Source organism: Eptatretus burgeri, chromosome 3 (assembly GCF_056783735.1).
Source record: "Eptatretus burgeri isolate ZD-2024b chromosome 3, Ebu_testis_v1, whole genome shotgun sequence".
In the NCBI taxonomy this organism is placed as follows: domain Eukaryota; kingdom Metazoa; phylum Chordata; class Myxini; order Myxiniformes; family Myxinidae; genus Eptatretus; species Eptatretus burgeri.
This window is the reverse complement of record NC_140963.1, coordinates 98,164,681-98,184,680: the sequence shown is the minus strand read 5'-3', so window position 1 is coordinate 98,184,680 and position 20,000 is coordinate 98,164,681. Positions and strand designations below refer to the sequence as shown.

The window sequence follows — 20,000 nt, the reverse complement described above, 5'->3', positions numbered from 1 at the left end:
AGATTTGTGGCAAAAGACTGAAAAGCAAAAGTTAAAACAAAGACGCTCCTGCATAACGTACAAATTCAAATGCTTTGGTAATTTTATAGAAACACATACCTTCCATACAGAGATATTTGAAGACTTTTGGAAAAGGAAGTTTAGAGAGAGAAAGAGCGAGAGCGAGAGAGAAAGAGCGAGAGCGAGAGCGAGAGCGAGAGCGAGAGCGAGAGAGAGAGAGGAGAGAGAATCACGTATCGGGGGAAAAAACACTTAGTTTCTTGCACAGGAACCTTAGAGGTTGTAAAAGGTTACGTCGGTCGACAACTCACGCTCTTGCATCGACAAACAGATAACGCTGGAACATCACAATTCCTAACTTTGCCTCCCAAAGCATTTTGCAGGTCTTTGTCAATGAATATATGATTAAAAAAAAACCCTTCTAATTCTGTTAGTTTATGTGCCATTTCGGCTCGGAGCAAACACATTCAATGTTCATCACGTGTAAGGTACTTGCCATGTTGTGGCTTGGAAACACGGCTGCTTATGATCAGGATATTGTTCAACAACACCTGTGTCCTTTTAGAAAGAGGATGAGGATAAAAACTCTTCTCCAGGCTGTGTTTAAGCAAAGTCACATGCTGGGGTAACTCAATGAGTGTCCTCAGGTCCTCAAGATATGAGGAAATTGGACCGACTGCATGGCAACTAAGCTGCATCAACATGGACTGCTTGTCTTTCGTTTCTCCACCATCTGCGACTGCTAACAATGTGAGCTGGTGCAGGCGATTGACCCAGATGTAATTGTTCAGCGTTAAGAACACAAGTAAACAGTAAACCTCTTGGTCATCGGCACACGAGCATGAAAATGGCTGGGAGATAACCGACATCAACTTGCGGTCTCTGGTTTGTTTGATGTCACGACTGCATGCGGTTTCAAACACAGCTCCATCACCACCATGTGCATTTCCTTTGACACACAATCTGTCTGTAGCATGTTCTACATCTTGCATCAACTTCACCAGCTTCTCTTGTGGAAAATGACTCTTCAAAAGATCAAGAACAGTGACGTTATTGTTCAAATGCACCTGCAGGAAAGTTGGCCCTGAAAGAACAATGCAAAACATTGGACATAAAATCAGTTCAATTGAATAAAGTTACAAGGGTACATAGAGAGAGAGTTTGACACACATAGGGCCATTTGGTTTGATGTGCCAATTCCATATAACAAACCTTATGGCCTGTTAATTTAATAATCTAAGCAAATTTCTCTGTCTCTCTCTGTCTCTGTTTCTGAGTAAGTGGTGAGGGGCAAGAAAAAGGCAGTCTGCGAATGTGTAGTTTTGTGGGATCGTTCACAATTTGCCACTCAAATTTGACACCTACAAAAACTCAGGAGTGGGTATGGGTGAGACCACAAGCTGGTCATAAAATGCAGTGTTGAAGGACAATAGGGAAGGGTGCAGTAGAATAGATAGTGTCAATTTATGCCCACTCATTTGGCGATGCCTTGGTGTTGATTTCACAAGAATCTTGGGTCATTTGCTGTTTTCTAAACATTGCAGAAATCATGCACGGCCTTTACAGCCATATCCAGCTTCCAACAAACCCTTTCTGGACTGGCTTCTTATATCTTCTGCCCCTGATATTAACATGGCCTGGGAATTCTTCCACAGAAACCTGCTCTCGCTTATGCACAGATTTATCCCTTCTAGTCTTCAGTTGTCCTACCCTTCTTCTCACCCATGGTACACTGAATCATATGGTGAGGGAGTTGCTCTGAAACAACTTGCTTTCTCTTCCTGGAAAGCAAACCTAACTGAAGGCAATCTCAGATCATTCAACAAAATCCCACACCAAGTATGTATCTACTCTCAGGAGAGCCAGAACACAACATCTGTCCAACCTCAAGAATGAACTTTAAAACTTGTCTCCCTCCTCTAAAACCGAGTGGGCCTTGTTAAGTCTGTCTCTGGAGTATGCTCCCTTTCTGTCCCTTCCCTCTCTTCAAATGTCACAACAGCAGACTGCTCGTGAGAAGACTGAATGCTTCAATTCTGTGTTTGCTTCCAAATCTTGTGTCCCCAACCCGTTCCTCTCTGAACCCACCCTTCCCAGTTGTACTTAACTGGTCCTGGACTCAGTGTCTTTTGCACCTGATATTGTGGAGAAGCTTCTGTCAACCCTCGACTCCAATTCTGCAACTGGACCGGACGGCATCAACTCGAGCATCCTAAAAACCCACTCTGCTGCTCTTGCACATCCTCTCTCTGCCCTTTTCACCCCATCATTTCACCCTATCTCTGCCCATGGCATCCAAGGCCAACCGCAGACATGGCTTGCTGCCTCCTCCCCAGGTTTCTGCAGGGCTCACGTGGTCTGCCATCATGTGGTCTACATTGAGGTTTGGCACAAGGACACTGATGGAAACCTTCGATCTCTTAATCCTTTGTTGAAGAAAAACTTTGTGGCTATACTTTAATGGTTTCCATGGTTTGGATATCGACAAACATTTGCAGCACTTTCCATTAAAATAAAATTTAAGTTTGCAAAATATTAAAATAATTGACAAATACAAGCAGGCGCAAACTCTGCTGTAAACAAACACAAACAAACCATCTTTATACTTATTGGTGTTGGCTTTTTACCTAGGATAGAAAGGTAGCCCCATGGGCCTGCATCTTGGACAGACCAATAAACAGTTATAACTCACCAGCATGTCGGACAAGCACCTCCACAATGCCCCAGTGCCCGTTTGTAACAGCATCATGAATGGGCGTGACTCCTTTAACATCAATCATGAGGTTGACATTTGGATGCATATTCAAGATGGCTTCCACACATGCTCTGTGGCCATGAAGGCAAGCCTCGTGAAGTGGAGTCCAGCCTGCATTGTCTGCAAGAACACGACACTTCATCACGATTATCAATGATCAATACCCCAGCATTAATAGCAAAATAAACATGACAGCTTCCTTATGTGTTGTGCTGGCAAATATCCAACAGTGGTGGAGACTTAATTTTGTGTGTAGCACGTGGTTGCACGTTTGAATCGTTGCTCGAGGGCATGGCTGTGCTTCTGATGCAGTGCCCTCTTTATGTGAAAGTAGGAATTTGGAATTTGTTCAGGGTGCAGGCGATAGCTCGCCTACTCTGCGTGAAGGACACCATGGGATCTTTAATGACCACCAACTAAAGCTGGCAGGGTGAAAGCCGAACTTTATGCCCATCCAAGGGACGGTGCGCACACACTGATAACTTGCACTGCTTGAAAAACATCAGGATGACAAGTAAGTTTTATAGCTGGGTTGAGAATCAATCCCGGGCTCGACAGCTTAGAGGTGAGTGTGACAGGTGGAGCTAACGGTGCAAATTCAACCAGAGAAATGGTACAGTACTTTGATCACCTTTCTGTGGGAGCAGGTGAATGGGTGATGCAGTGTTCATTATTACACAGCAAATGCTTTCATTGAACTGGAGCATTGTGAATGAGGTTTTGCCAAAGTATGGATGCGAATTCAAAGTTCAAAAGCTTGGCCAAGTTTGGTTAATTTCGAAGTAACAAACATGCATCAAGTTTAAACGATGCACTATTTTTAAGCAGCTTGAATCACTCACCTTGTATGTTGATATCAATGCCAGGAATGGACAGCAGTTGGGAGAGGCCCTTGATATCATTGTTAATGCATGCCACATGGAGTTTTGTTTCACCTGGAGGAGAAATGTTGATTTGGTAAAATTGAATGCAAACTTGTTTTCATTAAAACGCAGAGCTTTATTAACACAATAAATAATAACTTTATTAACACAATCATTAACACAATAAACATGAAATGTCCAGCAAAAAAGTCGGTCAAAAAATCAGCATGTGCAAGGCAACATAAGAAAATGTCGAAGCAGGAGAATGGTATTTTGGACCAATCATGTGTGTTCTCTATCCACTGCGGCGAGTACTCATTGTATAGCTAACTAAATTAGTGATTTTGACCAGGATGCCAGCACACAGCATCCACAACCGAAATGCAGATGGGACAGCTGGCTTTAAATCTCCCTCAAAAGGAAGGCTCTATGTTGGTACTGTACCAGCATGCCAGTTATTCATTTATTTTGATTTAGTTGAGGATGAAACCCAGGCTAGACAATGCAGTGGCAAGCACGTAAAGAAGTAATATTGGTGTGTTGTGGGAGGGAGAGTGGTTAATGAACCACCAGCTGCCAACCATGTGACCTGTGTGAAGTATGGCGACATGGTTACTCCGTTGCATCATATTGCCTCACATCAACGTGTGATGTCGTGATTGGACCGAGACTCTGCAGGACCGTGACAGGAGGAGGGGCTGAGCACTGGAGGGAGAACAGTGAAAACCCCTAAGGCAGTGCAGTCTAGTCTGGAGAGAGACATCGACAAGAATATTGAATGGTCCGGGAATAAAAATTGACACGTTCATTATTTGTTGCAATTTTCTTTTTCAGTAAATTATGTGAGTGGCAAAACCAAATCCCCAGAAATGATGCAAAGCAGAACATAGCCTCTTTATTCTGCCAAGGCTGAACAAAGCGAAGTTGAGGCGTTTATTCCTGATGTGGTACACCCTGCAACCCACGCCTGCGGAAAATAGACTTTTTGGAATGCCGGCCACACTTTCCATCCAAACCATCATGTAACTTTGTTTAAAAATTCTCCATGGGTAGGCGCTCCAATTTCAAAAGTTTTGCATCAATCGCTCAAGTGGTCCCAGAGAAAACAAATTTAAAAGCTAATAAAGGTGAAAAAGTGAGGAAGGAAGAAAAAAAAACCAAGTGAGGTTCGTTCGGCCGACGTTCCACAACATGGTCAAGGATGGTTCTGGACGCCTATTACTAGTACATATAAATGTGATCTATTATTGTGTGAAGCAGGAAAACATACGAGAGTTGAGTCAACTCTCAATTATGTCAAGATTGGATTACATCCATAAATGCCTCGGAAGTGTCAAATAAAAGTGGATTTTTAAGATGGTAGAAGGATTCTGAAAGCACGCACTCACCCGTAGTATGTCCACAGCATTCTGTTTTAAATATTTAATAGTATGAGAGTATAGAAGATCCAAATAATGTATTAATTCCTCCGAACAAGAATCTGCTGTGGATGGATGCGTCACAATTACACCTATTCTGGTAGTACAGTGCCTTCAGAAAGTATTCATACCCCTTCAACTTTTGTCACATTTTGTGGTGTTACAGCCTGAAGTTAAAATGGAATCAATTAAATTTTTTGCCAGCAATCAACACAAAATACCCCATAATGACAAAGTGAAAACATGTTTTTAGAAATTTTTACAAATTGATTGAAAACGAAGGACAAAAATATCGAATTTATATCGGTATTCAGCCCCTTTAATCAATTCATTGATATAATTTTTTACAAATTAATTAAAAATGAAAATCTGAAATGCCTTGCTTCAATAAGTATTCAACTTCTTTGCTATGACACTCCAAATTGAGATCATGTGCATCCAATTTCCTTTGATGATTCTTGAGATGGCTCTAGAAATTGATTGGAGTTCACCTATGGCCAATTCAATTGAATGGACATGATTTAGAAAGAAACACACCTTTCTATATAAGGCCCCACAGTTGACAGTGCATGTCAGAGCAGAAACTCAACCATGAAGTCCAAGGAACTGTCCGTAGGACTAAGAGATAGAATTGTGAGGAAGTATAGATCTGGGGAAGGGTATAAAACAATTTCTAGAGAGATGAAAGTTCCCAAGAGCACAGTGAGCTCCATCATTAGGAAATGGAAAGAATATGGAACGTCCCCGACTCTTACTTGAGTTGGCCGTCCGACCAAACTGAGCAACCGGGCAAGAAAGACCTTGGTCAGGGAGGTGACGAAGAACCCAATGACCACTCTGATAGAACTACAGAGTTCCTTGGCTGAGATGGAAGAACCTGCTGGAAAGACAACAGTCTCTGCCAGCACTTCACAAATGTAGGCTTTATGGGAAAGTGGTCAGACAGAAGCCACTCCTGAGAAAAGGAACATGACAGCACACCTGGTGTTTGCAAAGAGGCACATGAAAGACTCTCAGAGCATGAGGCAAAACATTTTGTGGTCTGTTGAGAAAAAAATTGAACTCTTTGGCATGAATGTAAAGTGCTACATCTGGCGGAAACCTATCACAGCTCATCACCCATTTAACACCATCCCTACCGTGAATCATGGTTGTGGCATCATCATGCTATGGGGATGCTTTTCAGTGGCAGGGACTGGGAGACTTGTAAGGATAGAGGGAACAATGAATGGAGCCAAATACAGGCATATCTTTGAGAAGAACCTAATTCAGATTGCAAAAGACTTTACGCTGCAGTGAAGATTTACATTCCAACAGGACAATGACCCCAAGCATATAGCCAAAGCAACACTGGAATGGCGTCAGAAAAAGAACATGAAAGTCAATGAGTGACCCAGCCAAAGCGCAGACTTTAATCCCATTGATAATCTGTGGAAAGACTTGAAGATTGCTGTTCACCGACACTCCCCATCCAACTTGACAGAGCTTGAGCAAATCTGCAAAGAAGAATGGGAGAAAATCCCCAAATCACGATGTGCAATGCTGATACAGACATACCCATGAAGACTCGAAGCTCTAATCACTGCCAAAGGCACTTCCACAAAGTATTGACTCAGGTGGTTGAATACTTATTGACGCAAGACATTTCAGCTTTTGGTTTTTAATTAATTTGTTAAAATTTCTAAAAACGTATTTTCACTTTGTCATCATGGGGTATTTTATGTCGATCGGTGAAATTTTTTTTTCAATTGAATCCATTTTAAATTCAGCCTGTAAACAACAAAATGTGAAAAAGTCGAGGGGTGGGAATACTTTCTGAAGGCACTGCAGGTGGATTGTACAGCGATATGTCAAAAGAAAGGAAGGATGAGTTTGCAGTTCCCCCATTCTTTCAGGTGTCTTCGAGTTGAAGCAGGAGTAGATATGGGCAACATTCTGCAAATGGAAGTAAATGGATTGGCAGATTTTAGACGATGTGGATTAAAGGAAAGAGTTGGATCCATTGTGACACCTAAGTTAAAAGCCAACACAGTAGTGATCAGGTGATGACCCCAAGGTTTCAGTATCTGAGGTAAGGAGCTTTGCAACGACTGATGAAGAGTCAAGAATCAGCATGCTCGTCTTGGCAGCATGAAGACAAAGAAAGTTCATGGGCATCCCATTTTTTTTTTAAGCCTGACAAAATCAGCATTGTAGAAGACAGCATATCATCAGGTTTTGTGGATAAGTAGATCTGTGTGTCATCCACGTAACAATGAAAATTGAAATTTCGGCAAGTTGTACCAAGCTAATGTCAATAAAGAGAGAAAAAAGCGGACTAAAAAAAGATCCCTGAAGAAGATTGACAGATAGATGATTGGGGTCAGATGAGTAACCGGTAATATTGACAGTGAATGAAGGATCTGTCATATAAGATTTAAACCGCTCAATTATAAATCCAGTAAAACCAAAACAATGAAGACAATCAAGTCTAACATTATGATCAATGGTGCTAAAATCAGCAGATAGGTCCACATTTTTTTTTTCACAGGATCTAAGGCTTGAAGTGGAGGTCTCTCACACACACACACACACACACACACACACACACACACACACACACACACACACACACACACACACACACACACACACACACACACACACACACACACACACACACACACACACACACACACACAGTGAGACGAGACAAACAGCCACTGAGTTTAGGGGAAGTACCATCACCCCACAGGACACTCTGGGTCGCAGTGACATCACAACAATGGTGTCACCTTTCTCACCCCACTCAGTGGAGCATTTCCTTAGAAGGAATTCCTTCCTCCTCATGGATGCCAACCTATGGAGATCGATTGTGCACTCTCCTTTTAAAAAATTTGAACGTCAAGCAAGGAAGCAGCACGTACCATTTCTGAAGTCTTTGGTATGACTTGGCTGGGGTTTGAACCAGACCTCCCATACTCTGAGCAGATGCTCTAACCATTACACTACCATGTCTGGTATATAAATTAAAAATTGCAGCTGATCTTTGGTCTGCATTGTACAGGATATCGTTGTTAACCTTCAGAAGGCCAATCTCAGTCCTCTGTATAATTGTTTAAAACCAGGCTGGAAGGGTTCTAAAAGACAATGCTCACAGCTGGTTTTCAAGACAGCTGCACACCACTGTCTCCCCATCTAAAACGATGACTTTTATATCCCCATTAAACCCCTCCCCCAAGCCCACCTCTTTCCAAATTTCAGCTTTTCCTTCCTGAAAGTTTGCTTCTGTATACATCTTTTCCACCTCATGTGTCCTTCCATACCTCTCAATCTTCCCCACATTCCTTATATGTCCAAGTCTCGCTCTATTTTGTCCCTCAACCTTGCATTTAGTAGCCTTCCACCTCCTCCTATTACTGTTCCTTATGTTCAATGTGTTCTGATCCAGTCTATGTTCTCGCTCTTCCACAAGCCTTGTCTTTGTATCCAAAAAAGAAAAGAGGGAGAACTCTCGACTGATTTAGCGTATCTAGTGAAACGTGGTGAAGACAGGGAGCTTAAAAACATTTGATTATAATATTAAAAAATGTTCAAGACATTCATTGAGTTTTGAGAAAGGAATCAAATTTGATAATTTCCTCCTGAACTGTTGAATACAGTATCCAGATAATTCAAGTTAAGGTGTGTCACAAACTTCTTCAGATGTAGAGGTTTCAATAAAGGAAAAGGGAAGGTAATAAATGAGTGGCAATTTGTTTAAGAGCCTTGTGTAAATGATCCCGTTTGAATTTTTGGGTGAACAAAGATATGCTGCAAAGGTGTTGACCAAACCCAGTGGTGTAATGGGGAAAGAGTCCGCTCGAGTAAAGGAGGTCGACGGTTCAAGCCCTTGGTTCAAGCCCTTGTCGAGTCGTACCAAAGACTTTCAAGCTTCCTTGCTTGACGTTCAGCATTTAAAAGGACATGAGCACAGACAATCCCCATCGTTTGGCATCAATTGTGAGGAAGTAATTCCTGCTGAGGAAATGCCCTGCTGAGTGTGGTGGGAAAGGCAACGCCATTGTTGCGACGTCACTGGTACCCAGAGTGACTCTAGTAGTGACGGCACTCCACCCAAGCTCGGTGTATTTGTTTGTATGTCCATGTGTGTCAGGTGCGTGTGTGTATATGTGTGTGTGTTTTTTTTGGGGGGGGGGCGCGGTGGGAGAGTGGGAGAGACAGCTCCACTTCGAGACTTGGATCCCATTAAAAAACAAGGATGGACAAGATGCAAGAGGATGAGTATGATTCAATGGAGTTGACCTCAACATACATGAGGTACCACTATTTTTGACACTTTCTTTGGTAATGATGGAAGTCACACCCATGGGAAAGTATGTCAGCAGCTGTCATAGCATTGCCAGGTGTGAACCAAGTTTCAGTTAAACGAGGAAATCTATATCCAGATCTGAAATATCCTCAAGGAGGCTGAGAGACTTGCCAGTACAAAGTGAATGTGTGTAATGGGTGTTGAAAAAGAGCCATTCAAATGTCCAAAGAAGCCAGTACTGAGGAAGCCATCGCATGCTGTTGAATGATGATTAGTTTTATATGAACCATGGTATGAACTGTAGAACAGTCAGAGCCCCTCGTCACATGACAATTTCCAATAAGCATTAGTGTTCAAAAATAAATAAATAATTCCCAAATAACAGAACAAGGGCCATTCGTTAATTTCCTGCATGAACACAAAGTACATTTTTCATGAATAACTAATTCGTAGTACTCATTTGATCTCGTATGTCTGTCAGTGTCTGTGCACCTCTGCACCTGTGTAGAAGTTTCATACGTTTGCACATGCACATGCTAAATGTGGGTAAAGCAGCATACAAATAATGTAATTAAAAATAGTTGATTGGCTTCAATAACTGGGAAGTAAAATGCCTGGTTTGTAGACACCTTTCCTATTGAGAGAACAGCAAGGATGGTCAGCAAGCTCATCTGCTTTGCCATTCTTTGGTGTGCTGCTCTCCTCCAGTAGTCCAAGTTTCCTAAGGAGTTACAGTAGTGGGTGGGGAAAGGAGGTGAGACGATTCATCAAAACATTGGATCATTGTTGACTTACAATTAGCCATTTGTCTCTCAAGATAGTAGACTCTCATCGCATTGTTCACTCCTGCCTGACAAGGAGCTTTAACTCAAAACTTCTCAGAAGTGTTTCTGGAGGCAACACCTCAGATCACGTTTTCGGCTGGAATAAAGGTTCTGGTGAAGGTTCCACTTGGGCTCGACTACACAATAAATATTGAACTTCACATAAACCGAAAACAATGTTTTACCATGGTTATCAACAACTTATTTCTGGATACTGAATAACATGGCATGTTTATAAATACAGGCATGTGACCAGGTGCCTAATTGATTGTTCATCTTGAAGGGCATCAGATCGATAAATTAACAAACTTAAAAGTCTCCTCAAACAATATATTGTTCTGTGTAAGGGGAGTAGGGAAGTTTTGTGTGTAAATGGTGCTAAAGACAAAGTGTCTCATCTCGCATACAATTCGCACTGGTGGAGGTAAACCGCAATCGCTCGCTTCGCTGAAGGGTTTATCAAGAGACAGCATGCTCCACTTCAGAAACATATGAGCACTTCAATGACCCTTATCAGTTTGCCTATCGCTGTAATTGTTCAGATGATGATGCTGTTTCACTCACTCTCCATCACGTCCTAAACCATCCACAGGAGATAAATGAATGCATCTATACGAGGTTACTTTTCTTAGATTTTTGTTCTGCTTTCAACTCACAAACTTCATTTTAAACTCAATGCACTTGGTCTTGATGGTTTGATTTGTAACTGGATATTGGATTTTCTTTTAGACAGAAAGGTCAAAATTGGTTTGAAAATTTCTCAGACAATCACCCTGAACACCGGAGCACTTCAGGGCTGTGTGTTTTGTCCCTGATGTTACATTAATTGTTCACTCAGTTTCCTCATTCCCCCTAATTACTTCCTCTTATGATTATGACTACTCCAAATCTCTTCCCATCTGTCGACACGTCATTCCGTAGGTCTAAGATCCCCTCCTCCCTGAGATTCACAATTCCCCCGGTCTATCATTAAAAGTGTGCTTGAGTATAATGCGCTGTGGGGTGTGATTAGCTCATGGCTCTGAAGGGTCGAGCTTGTGAGGGATATCCATCTCTCCCGGCTCCTTTCGTGCAGGAGGCTTTTGGTGTGAACCAGTGGATGTCGTGAGCCATCGCCGAAAGCGCAACATTGAAGGCGACAGCATGAGGGGCAAGTCAGTGGCCGATAGTGTGTCTGCACTCCCTACAAGGCAGTTGCTTTCCCTCAGAAATATTGGAATCCATTGTCAACAGCAATTTACAAGACAGCACTAACCTTTCTGCCATCCGTTGTCTCCCTGGGTTATCATTTTTTTCTCACTCGCTGGGTCATTTGTTCCTTTGCTTTCCTGCAATCCCTGAAACCCTGCATGTGTAAAGGTGTGCGTTAGTATTTAGGGATCGTTATGAATTATTTCGGGAATGTCAGCTAAGTGTGTGTTCTATGAAGTCTTTTGTCAAGGGTCCGTTAGGATTCATACCCCGTGTCCCTCATTATAATAAATTATAAAATACGTGACTTTCAAAATGATGTAACCCACCCCATAACGCATGTGCAGAAACCCCAGCAAACTGCCATGTTCGGGGTGAAATGAAGTATTTTAATGTGTACGAGAGAAGGATTGTTACCTGAAATGGCTCACAAGACTTCTGAAAGAAGCCGAAAATACTTGAAAAAGTAATTGAGAGAAAGGGCTGTGCTCCTGCACAACGAAAGACTTGGAAAACTTCCTCAGCTTGCCGAATGAGAAGCTGCTTGTAATGAAAACTCAAACATGACCATGTGAGTCGGTGCAAAGCCAGAGTGGACAGACCTGTGCTGTACAAACCCCTAACAGATCACTACCAGTGAATGGACTTTGTATCTGGATGCGGTGTTTCTGAACACCAATGGGAAGGACATATCAGGGGCTTGTGGATGGACAGGGTAAGTTTTAAATGATAACATTTATTAATTAATCATGTTCGTAGGTGGGAGCTAAAGGAGCTGTGAGGGCTTTCATAAATATTGTTGCGGATTCGCGCCCGCCGGCGTGCGAGCGGCCACGTAACTCGAATCGCGGCACGTCGCCCACCGGACGGACAATCCCGTCGTGACCCTCTCGGACTAACGCCGGGAACTAGTCACGGGTGGGCCTTTCGGCCTCACCACGATCGTGCCAATCGGCCCCCCGCGTGGGATAGGGTTGCTCGCCAAATTCGACCTACCTAAGTACCCACACGGAGGGTAGACTGGGCGATCGCACCTCGCCGCAGGTCGACTTCGGACACGGGCCACTTTAAGCGACCCGTTCCGTACTATCGGGATAACCGAGCGGTGTTATCGTCAACCTCGACGGTTCGATTAATTATTGGGCGTATTTAGCCCACGATCAACCCTTTACGTGAAGTAAGATGGAGATTCAATAAAAGAAAAGACGAAGCGAAACGGGAAAAACAGTTCAACATAAGGCACATTTATTCCGCGGCACACGGAAAGCACACATATACAATCACAACAATTATGCACCAAAAGCAAATGTAAAAGTAACACGACAATTCTGCACAAAAAGCAAATGCAACAAAAGAGACACAATGCAGATCTACTACCGACTACGCGAGCACACGGCAACACTTACACAGTTTTACTTCACAGACGGCGCCGACAACACATATACTCCAAAGCAAAAGAAAAAGGGGCCACCCTCAACGACAAGGGGGCAGACGGGCCTGGGGCCGAGACCGCGTCGAGCCTACCCGTCTGGTGATGAGCCGCAAAATGGCGGCGGCGCCCCGACTCCGCGGGCCTCGCTAGCACTGCCTGGAATGGGGTGGGAACGGGGCCCCCTTCTCACACTATCTCAGCGCGGGGGGAAACAGGGGGGGGGTTGTTGATGCTCGGGGGGTGGAGGATATCTGGCTGGCTTGGGTCCCGCGACGGGCGACTCCACTGCAACCTCGACCGCGTTCCCGGCCTCCCCTCTCCGCAGCTCCCCGACTCTGACACGAGCGCAGACCTCCACAAAGCTTCTTGGCTTCTCCAGCCTCTCCGGACCCCGACAGACACTCTCTCGACTGATTTCGCCGCCGCTACAACTCTCCAACTCTTGCCACTGATTTCGCCGCCGCCACAACTCTCCAACTCTTCCCTCTTCTCAACTCTCCCAAATTCGCCCCGTGCTCAGCGCTTTATAGTCCGACAGGAGAAATCATATGCAGATTTTTGGATCAGGAACGGCTCGGGGGCGGAGCCACGCTCCCCCATTGGACGGAGGAAAAGTGGGCGTGAATCATTCTTGATCCGCGAATCTGCATATAGCGATTATACTCCGACGCGCCTGGAGGCGGGGCCAAATCGCCCCACGCTCGCTGATAGGACGGAACAGAAGTGGGCGCGAATCATTCTTGATCCGATTTCTCGGAAAGGCCGCTTTTTGCACCCGCTGCTCGGTGCGCGCCCTGTACGAGTCCAGGATCGGTGCCCACAAGCGGCGCGGGAATCGCGGTGATGCGATGGCTGCGAGAGCGAGTTGTGACGGTAAAGGTCGTGGCTGTTGGCGTTGTTGTTGTTGTGAAGCGGCGTTGCGGTTGGTGGTTGTTGTGTGAAAGCGGTTGTGGAGAAGGTGGATGTTGTGAAGGCGGTTCTAGAGAAGGTGGCTGTGGTTGTCGAGATGCGGTTGGTGGTGGTAGTAATGGCGGTTGGTCCAAAATAAAGATAGTAAAAGAAAAACGGCTATCTAAAAGGGTCGCAGCCCGAATGAATGACATTTATTCCCTCTAAACAACGGGTTTGGGCTAACTACACATATACTTACAGAGATATCTCACCTACGGGACCTGAATGGTGGTTTGCAAATTTCGTCAACCACAACAATATATTGTTTGCTTGGTTCCAGGGCCAGAAGATAAATTATACCAGATTTTTGCATCTGTTGCTAAAAGGAGAAGCATCCGTGTGTGTGTACGTGTGTGTGCATGTGCGTGTGCGTGTCCTGGGTGAAAGATTTTTAATGTTTGAATTTTTGACATCAAATGTTCAGTTTATCATAAGAATGTGGAGAACAATAAGTAATAATTTGGTCAGTCACAGTAACTATAAATCAGTCTTATTAGCCCTGAGTGCTGCACGGGATGGCGGATTTATTTATTTCATAATCGCTTCCGTGTTTATTTTTTTACCATTTGAGCTTTTGTCATAAAATTTTCAACAAACCCTTGTTATGAATGTATGGAGAACACCAATTGATAAATTTTACGTTTTTTTAACCTCCGCCATCTTCGAAGATGGATGGAGGTTACTGTTTTCACCCCTGTTTGTTTGTTTGTTTGTGAACAGTATTATGGAAAAACTCCTTGACGGATTTCGACGAAACTTGGTGGGGGGGTTAGGTATGGTCCAAGGATCATGCCATTAAATTTTGGACTTGGTCCCCTCCCCCCCAAAAAAAAAATTGTGAGAAAAAATATATATATATTTTTGCATTTCTACATGTTTTAAGTGATTTCCAACCCCCCCCAAAATTTTTTTTTACCCCCCCCCCAAAAAATAGAGAATTTTTTTGCATTTCTACATGTTTTAAGTGATTTCCAACCCCCCCCCAATTTTTTTTACCCCCCCAAAAAATAGAGGAAATTTTCTTTTGCATTTCTACATTTTTTAAGTGATTTCCAAACCCCCAAAAAATTGTTACCCCCCCAAAAAAATTGTTAGAGAAAAATTTTTTGTTGCATTTCTACATATTTTAAGTGATTTCCACCCCCCAAAAAAATTGTTTGAGAAAATTTTTTTTTTTTTGCATTTTTACATGTTTTCAGTGATTTCCAACCCCCCCCAAAAAAAAGTTACCCCCCCCCCAAAAAAGGGGAATTTTTTTTTGCATTTCTACATGTTTTAAGTGATTTCTAACCCCCCCAAAAAAAATTGTTAGAGAAAAAAATATTTTTGCAACTTTTTTTTTTTTCAACAAAATATCGATTTTTTTTTTTTTTGCATTTTTACATGTTTTAAGTGATTTCCAACCCCCCCCCCCCCAAAAAAAAATGTTGGAGAAAAGAACTATAACTCTGTCAGCACTGTTGACATCATATTTAATGAATAAGATATAAGGTTCACTTGAGTGACCCAGCAGTATTGGCGGCGGAGGTTTTGCACTCTCCCGAGTGCTCCCCCTCTAGTTGTTCGCTGTTTTTATCAAGTTTAGTTCGAGTACAAAGCGGATGCGGAAGCATCGTTTATTATGAGTAAGCGGCTACCTTACTATTGTGCTCGGCTCATCTTGTATCAACAAATAAAATGAAGCGCACTCGACCAATGAGTTTCGCAGAAGCTTTTTCTCAAGGGAAAAAGCCCACAACTCCCACTGCAAGTAACAATGAACACTTGGTGGCAACAACAACTATTGAACCCGAAGGTATGATGGCTACTGCATTGGCCTTTCATTTATAATCGGTCGCCTATGGAGCAGGTGTTTCGAGTTCTATTCAATTATCATTACTTTGCGATTCCTTTTCTTAAATATAGATCATCATAATTATATAGGAGAATTTGGTGTGTGTGTGTGTGTGTGTGTGTGTGTGTGTGTGTGTGTGTGTGTGTGTGTGTGTGTGTGTGTGTGTGACTTGTATACACTCCTAAACTGCTGGACAGAATGAGTTGAAATTTGGTGGTTGCACTTGGGGTATGCCAGGGAGGGTTTATGCATTAAAAAAAAGAAAAAAATCATAATCATGGAGGTTTGGGAGGGGTGGGGATGCCAATTCTTTATTTATAATGTGTACGTTTTGTGGGAGAGTGTACAATTCCCAGCAGTTTACAGTATTATCATAGCATCTCTGTATGAAAACCTTACAGAATCAAAAAGTACTTGGCTAATTTACACACATTTTCAATATTTTATGCACTTCTAAATCCTAACGTACCGGAAAAAGTAATTTGAAACGTTGTGGCTGCACTCAAGCTGTGTAAGGGAATGTTCTAATTTGGGATAGTCACCTCCAACTTAAAGATCCCCACCCCACCCCCACCCGATGGATGTTTTTTGAGAGTCTAAATTTAGACTAAACAGTACTTCTTGATTTAACTGTCAATTCAATTACTACATATAGTTGTACTCGCATAACAGAAGGACTAAGATGGGGGAAAAAAAAACTTCAAAAATTTAGTAACATAACGTCCAAATTTACACCCACAAATGACAAAGGTTTTAAACATGCATTTTGTTCCCAAAATGGCTGAGAATTCAGGAGGGAGCACTAGACACCACCAGCGGATGGGGGCCTTGGCGGCCGCCATGCCTCTCGCCTTTAAGGTTTTCATACACCTTTTTATTCAGCATGCAAGTATTTCAGAAAGTGTGAAGAGTCCTGTAAGTGTGCCATTCTTTGTAGGAGGCATGATGCCAAGTGTCCCATCTGCTGGCATTTCTTGGTGGGTATTAAAGATTCCAGGTTCTTTCACAAGAACAGGCCATTGTGTCCAGGAACCCTGGTCAAATTCTATTTTCCTGCCCTGATTACCACTGGGAAAGGCGATAAACAACTCGGTGCATTATATGCCGAGAAACCGTTTCAACGTCAAAGCTCTGCATCACATTCAAATCAATTTATTGGAAGAATGTTCATCCCTAGATCGTTACATAATAATAATGACAATAAAATAAATATCTCTTGCTGACTGTACCTGTCAATAGAAGAGACTTGTTGAATGAAAGTTTTCCTTTTCATGCTCTTGATATTTACAAACGAATGGACCTGTGAACATAATGCACCATTATCTCATGAATGGAACAATTAACATTTGAACAAAACAAAAACATTAAAGTCACATTTGCACTGGACAAATCAACGCAGAATTGAAAATGGAACAACTCTAGGTGTGTGTGTGTGTGTGTGTGTGTGTGTGTGTGTGTGTGTGTGTGTGTGTGTGTGTGTGTGTGTGTGTGTGTGTGTGTGTGTGTGTGTGTGTGTGTGTGTGTGTGTGTGTGTGTGTGTGTAGTTGGTTGTTATCTCCATTTGCGAGTTTGAGGAGATGGAACGAAATCCTCCCGGGACTCAAAGTATCCACCATTGCTTCAGAAAGAGATCACAGTTCATGGACCAAGCTGTTCAACTTTGTTGTTTTCAGAGTTTTGTTCCGAGGGCTGTATTCAGGATAGTCACTGAACCCCAGACTGCCTCCAGTTGTTGTTTGTTTGTGGTAATATTCCCGGGGATGGTTTTCAAAATTTAAGTGAGGTTCTTCTTTATTATTCCTGTTGCAACTTCGATGCTCTTCAGCTTCAAAGATCTCTTGATCACATTTTTGAGGTCCTGGTATTTGGTATTTTCAGATTTCTGCATTATTTAAGCCAAAATCGCTGGGTACTGATAGCTCAATCAGTAATGCTTTCTTTTCATTTTTATTCCTGAGAAAGATGTCTGGTTGCAAGGCTTTGTTTTGAATGTTCACGCTCGATGGGATCATCACGTCATATGTGAGTATGACATCCTATTTTCAATGATTGCCCTTGGTTCGTGTTTCCATGAGTTTTCTGGAACTGGGATGTTGAAATTTTTGCAGATATGCCAATGAATCACTTTGGAAACTTTGTTGTGCAGTTGTGTGAAAAGTTGTTCTGATAATCGTCTTTTACATCCTGAAAGCAAGTGACAAGTACTTTCTGTTTCTGTCTTGCGGAACCTACACTTAGGGGCTCTGGCTCAGTCCCATCATCTTTTTAAAATCAATTGGTGTAGTGTCCTTGATCTTGGGCATTTATTATTATTCGTTCTCTGTCCCAGTTGAGCTGACTTCTTCTAAGCCATAACAATGAGCGTTCTTTGTCGATTCCACCTCGATCCAATTATGTTTTGTAGTTTCCTGCTCTTTTGTCATTCTCCCAATTATTGGTGCACATTTGTTGATATTTCTTTTTATATATTTCTTTTGTTTTTTTTGCAATTGTTGGGGCTGTATTTGTTGCCGTTTCATTTTCCTGTGCAGTATCTTCTATTCGCACCTTTTTTTGGAAATTCCTTGCAAGGTGAATTAGGGATACTTTCTCAGGTTTGTTGTGTTCATGTTTGTTTACATATTGAAACCGATAGTGTGTTAAGCATTTCACATACACAGCTCGTCCCTACACTCATCGCTCTGTGCACCTGGTTGAGTTCCATCAGGCTGCTCCCTCCCTCTTGTCTCGGTACGTACATTCTTGGGTTGCACTTGTTTTTGCAGAACATTTTGTGGATGGTAAGGAGTTTTCTTGCTTTGATGTCTAACTTATTGATATGATTTCTGATCGGGGCCAGTTTATTATTCCACAGCTGTGTTGGAACACTGGTAATGCGAGTTGGTTTATGGCTTTGATTTTGGTTCTTGGGGAGAGACGTTTTCAGGAGGTGCTTCATTCCATGTAGGTATTCTTTGGAAATCATTTTATGCATTTGTTTGTGACATATTTGGTGGCCCTCTTCTACTCCCCAGGTATTTGTATGATGCTTTGTTTTCTAACTGCTGTATTGTTGTTTCAAGGTCATTTTTTATGTTGTCTCTTTTTGTTGGTTTACCTTCTACAGATGTGCACTCGGCACACTTATCGAGTCCAAATTCCATTTGAATGTCCTCAGAGAACTCTTTCACTAGTTTTAGCTGTTCTGTCAATTTTTAGTTATTTGGTGAGAAGAGCTTCAAATCATCCATATGTAGGAGGTATGTCACCTTTCCTGTTTCTTTGGATGTTCTATTGGTTGTTAGGGTGTATCCGTGTCCTTGTTTGTTGATGAGGTTACTCAGTGGGTCTCGAGCCAGACTAAACAAGAGGGGGAAAGACTTTTCCTGGAAGATCCAATGCCGTATCTTCACATCTGGTATTTTGATATTTTCTTCTGAGTGCTGTAATATCAATGTGGTATTTCAGACCTCTATTGCTTTCTCAATCAGTTTGATTACTTGGGGATTGATTTTGTATATTTGCATGCATTTTATCATCCACGAATGTGAGACACTGTCAAAAGTTTTCTTTTAGTCTATCCAGGCAGTGGAAAATTTGGTTCTTTGCATTTTGCAATTTTCAGGAATGGTCTGGTCTTGTTCAGTAGTCGGTGGTCAATTGTTCCAGAACAACCTCCCTTCCAACCCTTTTGTTCTGCCTCCAAAACTCCTTGTTGTGTTAGGTGACGGTACATAATTTCTGAAATGATTCCTGTTCAAAGTTTGTATGTTGGTAGGCATGTTATTGGCTGGGATTTTAGAGGAAGTTGGGTTTCTTCAGATTTTGGATGAGAAATGCATTTCCTTCTATGAGCCACTCATCGACTACCTTTTCCTCTTGGATCAGTTCATTGAATATCCTGGCGTAGTGATTGCGGAGAGCATCAAGTTGTTTTAGCCAGAAGTTTGGAATTCCATCTGGACCTGGGCTTTTAAAGTTTGAAATTTTTTGAAGTTGTTTTCTAATTTTTTTCTTCATCAATAATCACTGGGGGCATTTCCTCGAGACGTTGCTTCTTCATTTCCATGTCTGGGATCCATTCTGCTTCCTTGTTATGTTCCTATCGATCTTCAAAAATTCCTTTCCAGAATTTTTCAAGCTCTTATTTGTCAGGGGAGGTGACACATTCTGCGTTTGTTTCCCGAAATCATGGTAGAATCACTTTGGGTTACTCTCAAGCATGTGGTTTTGTTTTATTCTGTTGTTTGCCTTCTCAGTTTTTTTTTTTTTAATCTTCCTTGCGATCTTTTCTATTTTGAGTTTGTTATCAGTGCGCAAGCACTCGAGGTCTTTGTGTTCGATCTTGTAAATGTATTTTATCCTTTGGATCCTTTTTTTTACTTACGAAATCTTTAGATTTCGTAAGTATATTGATAACTTCCGTCTTCTGTTTGTGTGTTTGTCTGTTTGTGTGTTTGTT

The 20,000-nt window shown here is 42.3% G+C and overlaps 1 protein-coding gene across 3 annotated transcripts in view; it reads right to left on the bottom strand.

The window, feature by feature from the left end:
- SLF1 (SMC5/6 complex localization factor 1) overlaps nt 1-20,000 on the bottom strand; it is a 177,352-nt gene that overhangs the window by 847 nt on the left and 156,505 nt on the right. For all 3 annotated transcript variants that reach the window (XM_085874631.1, XM_085874630.1, XM_085874632.1), the window contains 5 exons: nt 16,789-16,859; nt 9,957-10,048; nt 3,598-3,690; nt 2,693-2,875; nt 1-1,084 (listed from right to left, as the gene is read on the bottom strand). The exon at nt 1-1,084 is cut by the window's left edge and continues 847 nt beyond it. In XM_085874631.1, coding sequence (XP_085730757.1) covers nt 468-1,084; nt 2,693-2,875; nt 3,598-3,690; nt 9,957-10,048; nt 16,789-16,859 — 1,056 coding nt within the window. In that variant the 3' untranslated portion in view covers nt 1-467. The remainder of the gene's footprint in view (nt 1,085-2,692; nt 2,876-3,597; nt 3,691-9,956; nt 10,049-16,788; nt 16,860-20,000) is intronic.